Here is an 8,747-nt window from a genome sequence, read left to right on the forward strand (position 1 = left end):
AAATAAATATTTAGACTTGGACCAGTGAGATACTTCAATTTATAATCAGTGTTTTTGAGTTATCATAGTTCGAGTTAATTAATTTTGATTGTAAGTACATGTATTCTCTCGTCTTGTCTCCACTAAAACAGAATTGTAGCAAATTTAAATTAAACCTGCTAAGAGTCAACACCATATACAATTACTCTCCTTTTGTAATTATGATTAATTACAAAATAATTATAGAAATTCTATAATCTTCCAGGCTTTGGGAATTAACAGCAGTGGCCAGTGTATAAGGTTTAAACCATATACACTGTTCATGTGTTCATAAGCATAGTAATACATTTGGTTTGGTTTACTTCATTTAAAGGGTCATTCCTTCATTAGTATAAATTCAAAGGTTAGGTCATCAAAATTAATTTATTGGAAAATATGATTTTTTCCCAAGTAGTAAATTTTGGAATCTTTAGTTTACATAAATCAAATACGACAGTTTAACTTGTATGGTAATTAATTCTCCAAGTTCTAAGTTCTAAAAAATCTTCATTCCTACCCAAATATCACTTTTTACTGGAAAGCCAGTCAGTATTTTTGTAGGATTCATCATTTTTCTGTACATTTTGGCGTTGATTCATTTCCCTGTTCAAAAGTAGATTTCATCAGTAAAAATTGTGCATGGTTCTGATATCCGAAAGAAGGAATGTCCCTCTAAAGTCTTATTAAGTGCCATGGTCATTTAAGAACTTGCCAGGCATTGTAGAAGAAAATCCAGAGCACCAGCAAAAACCACGACCTAATGTCAGTGCCTAACAAAGGCACCCTATATGAGCTAGTCAGTTCTGAACTATAAACTCAGAGAATCGGATCCCTACGGATACCTACAATGTATATAGGTCTCTGGTTAGTTTAAACAATATTTTTATTCATTAATCAAGATAATCAATACATATACAAATCTTTTTTATGGGATGGGATGAGTTGTGTAACTAATTATTATTATTGCAAATGTCTATAAAACTACGATTAATTACTTTGGCTATCAAAGTGAAAAACATACTGTATGTTGTTACCAGAGAAGTACATGTATCCACGTTTACATTTAATATTTTAATTGATATATCGTGGTGATATATTTTATTACAATAATCAAAACTTTCTTTCCATCTGGAATAATTATAAAAGAATCATCTTTAATGATGTTTTATTTAAAAATGAGTTAAAGCGTACTTGTCTGACAGCGTTTAAATCCATCAAAGAATAAGTCATAAAAACCCCACTGAAAATTTGAAATGCATCTTTTTTGTCATTTTATATCCATGATTAGTTTTTGAAAATATGTAAAATCATATCTGGTGAAATAAATATATATCAACTAGTTATAGAATTCACAGAAAATCCATTCAAATATGTGTCATAAAAACCCATTGAAAATTTCAAATCCATCTTTTTAACCGAGTTATCTCTATTTCTCCAGTAAAGTCCGATATTAGTAAGGCGGATTTGTTTTGTTAGGTAAGTATTTGTGTATGCACCGTGCAAATACAAGTCGCATACCAGTCGCATACCAACCTCTAATATTTGATAAAAACAAATGAAAGTGTTAATTCGGTACAAACACGATGTTTTGGTTCAAAATCGACATGTCTGTATGCCTACGAAATAAAACCTGTCGCAATCGTTTTAATTCTTTTTACACTTTTACATGTTTTGCATACTTTACGGGTGTGCCCCGAGATTTTGGCCCGCAATCCCGACATATAAGGCATGGCTGTTGCGAGTCGTCTGGTGTGGACTAACGTGAAATCAGTGTGTCGGAAGCGAACTGGCTTGATTGCCTCTGTTTACTTATGTAATCTACCAGCAGATAAACAACAGCCTTCACACACTAGTCCGTCGGCCCACTGCGGTTACACTTCAATATAACTCGGCCGGACGTTCGATCCTCCATCGGCGATCTCGAAAGCCTGCAGGTGATCAGTTGGCCGTGCGAAAGGTACTGTAGGCCCAGAATGACATAGTAAACATATTATTGTTGGTGATTTTTGAGACCATCAGTGGTTGTAATTCACTACATTCACTTTTATATACTTGTGTACATTAAAATACTTCTTATTGAGAATGGCTGAAGAGATTTTGACCAAATTCGACATGGATGACTGGATTGTATATAAATAGGAATGAGAGACGTCAAGGTAGTTTATGATTAGTTGGTTTGAGTGTTTGTCGGGTCAGGAGTTTGCAGGGATGGCTGAATGGGTTATTTATCACTTCGATTCCTTATGATTCTTAAAAAAATGTCATATTTGTTCCTCTGATTAGATTTCATTTTTATGCACAATTGAGAATTTTTGTGTTCATAAAATTACATATTGGCTGTGCTATGGATTGGCATATGGCTCCTTTACATGTCCTATAGATTCAAGATTTGAGTCTGCATGATTAATCAGACAGTGTGTTTAATTTCTCCTCACTTAATTGTTACAATGGTGGCTAAATAAATGATTCAATTGAAATTTGTGACCTTATATATCCCAGGTCAGTAACTAGCTTCAATATACATGCTCAGCTAGAGAGAACTTTTGATTTTCACATAATTCACTGTGGTTGCTAGGTAGTGATTTATAACTCGTTCTCTTACCCTAGACAGGGATTTTCTTTTGTTGACTTAGAGACAAAACATCCTAAACAGTCAATCGAGTCAAGAAAAAAAAATCTCAGACACTATCATACATCAGTGCTAGTACGCTTCATATTGGTCGTTAGTCAAAGTCATTGAAACATCACACTCTTAAATATCATATTGGTTGTGCTATATAACTTCTATCATACTCAAATTGTACAATCTGGTTAAAATAATATGTTGATCTGCACTGAGTGCACTCCTGTTTCGTAAGCTACACTCCATTATTTGGTGTAGCAGAATGGGGTTTACAGAGTCAGGGAGATTATCTTAATAAGATTGATTTTTATTATCCACATAGACATTAATGATGGTACCAGAAATAGGTGTCGCAAAATATTTGACAGCCAAGAGACCTGTTATTAGGCCAATAGTATGCTGGAATGAAAGTATAGAAAATTAATTGACATGAATAAATCTAGCCTAATCTGATATTTGAATAAAGTGGTAATCAGCATAGTATCTGCAGAAATGACCTAGATCAACTTGGTTACTTCAAAGTTGCTGTAGATCCAGGTGATGATACAGGCCCATCAGACCTCTTTTTTTTTTGTTTGTTTTTATGTATATGACCAGCAAAAATAATCTAACATGGACAGGGATGTCACAACCCATCACTGATGGTAGGGTCATATCATACAGCTGCTTTGTCCTTCTAGTTCTAGGACTTTGATCTGGTTTAAACAAGATATCTAATTTTCGCGAATATTGCTCCTGTTGAATTCCTAACTGCTTAACATGTCATTGTTGACACACAATATTGTATATAAAAATGATATGAAATTCAGATCAATGTGTTTCATTTTGATGCGATTGTTGATCTGAAGTCAAAACATATACCTATATTGGTAAGCATATAATCTTTTCTGAACAATAATAATTGTCAAAATTACCTTGGGTGATTGGAGGCAGTCAGGTACGCTATTGATAATACAATATGACGACGGTCTTAATCACTGTTTATTTCATGGAGTATTGTAATTAACCTGTGCTTAAATTTGTTTCACTATTGTTGTTAATTAGATCAAGTTTACACTAAAACATTTACCAATGTGTTATTAACACAGATCAAATTCTGTGACAAATGACATCTGAAATATTGATTGCCAATGTGTTATTAACACAGATCAAATTCGGATGCGCACGAATGGCCCACAAAATGGCAAAAATATCATTCCCGTGAAAACAACAGTTATACAGTATATAGGTTAGAGAAATGTTTTTGACTATATGTATTTCAGTCTCTGTATTTCAATATTTCAGATGTCATCCGATGATTGCCCTGAGGATGTTTTGTTGGGGATCGGGAATCCTCTGCTGGACATCACTGTCGAGGCTGACCAGGTTTTACTGGACAAGTACAAACTACTAGCCAACAATGCCATCATCGCTGAACCTCAACACATGCCTCTATTTGATGATCTCGTCAAAAATTTCACGCCAATCTATTTAGCGGGAGGTGCCACACAAAATAGTATCCGTGTTGCTCAGTGGCTACTGCAAGTTCCTAATGCCACGACCTTTTTCGGCGGAGTGGGGAATGATGTGTTTAAAGATATCTTAGCGAAGAAAGCTGAAGAAGTTGGTGTGAGTGTTCAATATGAAGTTCATCCCGAGAAAGCAACAGGTAAATGTGCAGCGGTGATCACTGGGGAAGACAGATCTCTTATAACCGATCTAGGAGCCGCTGAGTTGTTTACGGCCGATTTTGTCAAAGAAAAAGAAAATTGGAATTTAGTTGAAAATGCTCAAATATATTACATTGGAGGGTTCATAGTTCCTGTCAGCTCAGAGGCTGTTTTGGCTGTAGCAAAACATGCTGCTGAAAATGGAAAAACAGTCGTAATGAATCTTCACGCCACTTTCCTTTGCAAGTATTTTGCCGATCCAGAACTTAATCTGATGCAGTATGTCGATGTACTTTTTGGGAATTCAGATGAAGCGGCAGAATTTGCCAAGTGTCAAGGATTCGAGTCGTCAGACTTGAAGGACATTGCAAAGTTAACGGCAAATCTACCCAAAGCAAACAAGAACAAACAACGCACAATTGTATTTACACAAGGAAAGGCGTCAACTGTTACATGCCATAAAGGGGAGATAACTGTGTTTCCGGTGGTACCTGCAGAACGTAGCCTTATAAAAGACACCAACGGCTGTGGTGATGCCTTTGTGGGAGGATTTCTATCTCAATTGGTGAAGAATAAATCTCTAGAGGAATGCATGCGATGTGGTGCTTATGCTGCTAAAGTTGTAATTCAACATTTTGGTTGTAACTATCCAGAAAAACCTGACTTCCAATGATGACTTATATAATTTGTAACATTTACACTCAACGCCAATATGATATTTTACAAAGTACTTTTAGGTTGTATTGTAAACTTCAAAACATGGTTGGTATGGTTCAACTTTATTTTAAATATCTCTATCAAATTCTAAAAAAAAAGTAAGTTAAATTCAAATCTATTATTAATTTTTATTTCATTACATTTGTAACATGATGACACTTTTGAAAAAAAAAAAAAATATCAAGATCAGTTTCCTACCCTTTAAAATTGTTATACCATACAATTAATCATGCTACATATTCATACTGAGAAAGTTTTTTTTTGTTTTAGAGAGAACAGGTTCTAGCATGTAAATAAATAGCTATACGTGTACTTTAAAGTCAGAGCTTTCTTTGCTGACTATATACATGTATACTGTAATATTTTTATATATAATTTACTTCATGAATGTTCTGTATCAATTTCTTGCCACGAGTATTAGAATGAAGAAGTATCCAAGTAATTTCATTATCTCAAAAAAAAAAAAAAAAATGGTGCAAAATTAAAATAAAGAAATTAAACTGGATAAAGACTAGAACATGAAGTAAAGATGTTAAGTTTCTTAACGTTTTTATTTTATTACTACTATTGAAATGACATTAATAAATAAAGGGGAAAAAAACAATACATGTACTGTACATACCCAGCCAGTGACTCTAGATTGAGCTACTGAATGTGTACCTGTATAGGGTACTGTATGTACAATAGTTTATTCTAACAAAGGATACTTAATTGTTATCATGTACAATTTATTTTTCTTATTGTTGTGTTGATTAGCGGATGCAAGCTTTTTAAAGTACCTGCTCTGGAATGATCATGATTTTGAAAGCTTGAAATGTTGATGCTCAATTGCTCATCATTAATAATACTCTAGTTTTTATACCTCCTTAAGGTACATTGTATATACAGTAGTTTTCTATACTGCCACTGTGATAAAACACTTATCACTTACTACCTATGCAGAGTCATCACTCATAGGTAGATCAGGGCCCAGTTGTTCAAAAGTTGATTAGCTTAATCACTTATAGTGAAAATCTCATTTCACCTTTACTTCAAATCCTATGTGTGTATATCCTAAAAATAAGCAGGTATGAAGAGACTGGTAGGTGTTATAGTTTAAGAAAATTTTCTCAAATAATTTTTACCAGAAATCATTTTATCAGGATTTTAATATTGTAGTTAAACTGTGACAAGCCTAATCACCTTTTGAACAACTGGGCCCCGTTAGGTTAGCTAGTTAACCCTATATAGCATGAAACAAATTAGTCTTTTAATATGCCATGTTGTTCTTATTTACGTGTAGGTGGAAGGATAACGGGTATGTGATATATTGTAGTAGTAGCTACGGAATAAATTGACTTCTTTATTACATTTCTTTACATGAATAAAACAATTTTTATTGACATTTTGTTTGTTTTTGAACTTATCTGGTTCTTGTTATTTTTGATCAACTCTTTTAAAATTTACATAACGCAGTAATGATCTTGTGTAAAATTTAAATATAAATTGCAAAAAATACCCATTTTGGCATTTGAAGCTTATGAAAAATTAAGGAAAAAAATAGATTCCTTATGAAGTATAATTCTAACTCAAAATCATAATTAAATTGTGAGCATCCTTGGTTACTGGGGTTTAACCCCTGAATGACCTTGACTGTTAGGGTTTAACCCTGAATGACCTTGACTACTGGGGTTTAACCCAAAATGACCTTGATTGTTGGGTTTAACCCTGAATGACATTGACTACTGGGGTTTAACCCAGAATGGCCTTGACTGTTTTGGTTTAACCCTGAATGACCTTGACTACTGGGGTTTAACCCAAAATGACCTTGACTGTTGAGGTTTTACCCTGAATGACATTGACTGTTGGGGTTTAACCCTGAATCACATTGGCTACTGGGGTTTAACCCTGAATGACCTTGACTGTTGAGGTCAAAACAATGAATGATCTTGGCTTTTGGGGTAAAACCCTGAATGAGCTTAGCTTTAAGTGTTGAAACCCCTAATGACCTTGGTTGCTTGGGTTAAAAACCTGCATGATCTTGACTGTTGAGGTTAAAGCCTTAAATGACCTTGGGTGTTGAGGTTAAAACCAGAATGACCTTGACTGTTGGGAGTTACCTGTAATATCCCGAATGACCTTGGCTGTTGGGAGTTACCTGTAATATCCTGAATGACCTTGACTGTTGGGAGTTACCTGTAATATCCTGAAAGACCTTGACTGTTGGGACTTGCCTGTAAGTCATCCTAAATGAACTTGACTGTTAGTTGTAGCACTTTGAATAAATCTTCATTACCTTAGAAGTTAGTCCTGACAAGCATATGTATATATATAAACTGAAAGGTCATGAATATTTGTGTGCTTTAAACAAATATATCTGTTAATTGAATTTTATTCATCATGATCAGATGCTCGACACAGCTACATGGCTATGTAGATTTTGTCCTAAATGACCCACGTGTACTGTGTATGAGTTTAACTGATGTAATTGCAGGTAGGCACCGTTATGATAATAATGCAGGGCAAATACCAAAGGCTGTATGATGTAATGTCATGTGTTACAGAATAGAATGGCTGATAGATTACAGCACTGCTGTGGTAGGACTAATGCATACTCTGCAGTCTCTACAGACATATAACTGGCAGCTAAGCTAGAGTTCAACACTAAATACCTAGCTGTGTCCAGAAATAACATCTCGGTCACCATAATAATAATCCAGAATACACATGCTCACTGGGAGCTTCAGGTGCATCCGGATTTTACCCCAGGATTAAGCTGACAAATCTTCCCATCCTAGAGCACCTCAACACATGTACCACTACCAGGACATACAGCATATGTTAGTACCCACAACTTCACAACAGTAAAAACCTCTAAACACTTCTACATTGAACATTAATTTTCATGAATAAGTTGAAAACTACAGTATCTCTGTAGATGATTTTTCAAGGAGATATAAAATTGCAGTATCTCTGTAGATGATTTTTCAAGGAGATATAAAATTGCAGTATCTCTGTAGATGATTTTTCAAGGAGATATAAAATTGCAGTATCTCTGTAGATGATTTTTCTAGGAGAGATAACATCTTAACTCCGGAATACACCTCCACAGTTAGTGTTCCAGTACATGTAGCTGATATTTCCATTGTGACAATATAAATTTTTAAGCACACAATTAATGCCTAAGGATACTTAGCTCACCACAGTAGGTTATCAAATATCAATATGATACCATTATTTTAGTATTTTGTACCAAAAACACCTGTTTCTTGAACATTAAAGAATGCAGAAGTAGTTCAAAATCTTTTTATACAAAGTACAATATTATTTTTTTTTAATTCCCATTGATTTAAAATATGGTCTTATTGAAGATAATATTTTGAGATATTGACCTGATGTTTCCATTTTCAGAAACACAGAATTAATACTGCGTTTATTTATGATAATTATGATGTGACAATGTTTAACGGTAAATTTCCTCTATCAAGACCTTGAACTTTGTTGGTCGAGGTCAACTATTTGCATAACTATTGCAGCCAGCAACTTGTGCTGTGCTAATTATCAAGTGTATATGTTACACAGTAATGAAAAAAAATATTTGAATTGCAATTGATAGATAATTTTGAATTTTGGCGGGAAAACATTCTTCAATGTGCCATATCTGCCACATTTTGATGATTTGACCTAGAAACCTTGCGCATACCATCATAAGAGCAGGTTCTTTGAAATGTGACCCGAACAAATCTTTTTGAAAGAGTTTA

General features: G+C 34.2%; 1 protein-coding gene across 1 annotated transcript; it reads left to right on the forward strand.

Moving 5' to 3' along the window:
• The first annotated feature begins 1,718 nt into the window (after positions 1-1,718).
• Positions 1,719-6,391, forward strand: LOC117334067 (adenosine kinase-like). The gene is made up of 2 exons (XM_033893506.1): positions 1,719-1,975; positions 3,926-6,391. The coding sequence occupies exon 2, from the start codon at positions 3,926-3,928 to the stop codon at positions 4,961-4,963; it is 1,038 nt and encodes a 345-aa protein (XP_033749397.1). The 5' UTR covers positions 1,719-1,975; the 3' UTR covers positions 4,964-6,391.
• The last annotated feature ends 2,356 nt before the right edge of the window (positions 6,392-8,747 follow it).

Source organism: Pecten maximus, chromosome 9 (genome assembly GCF_902652985.1).
Source record: "Pecten maximus chromosome 9, xPecMax1.1, whole genome shotgun sequence".
Classification (NCBI taxonomy): domain Eukaryota; kingdom Metazoa; phylum Mollusca; class Bivalvia; order Pectinida; family Pectinidae; genus Pecten; species Pecten maximus.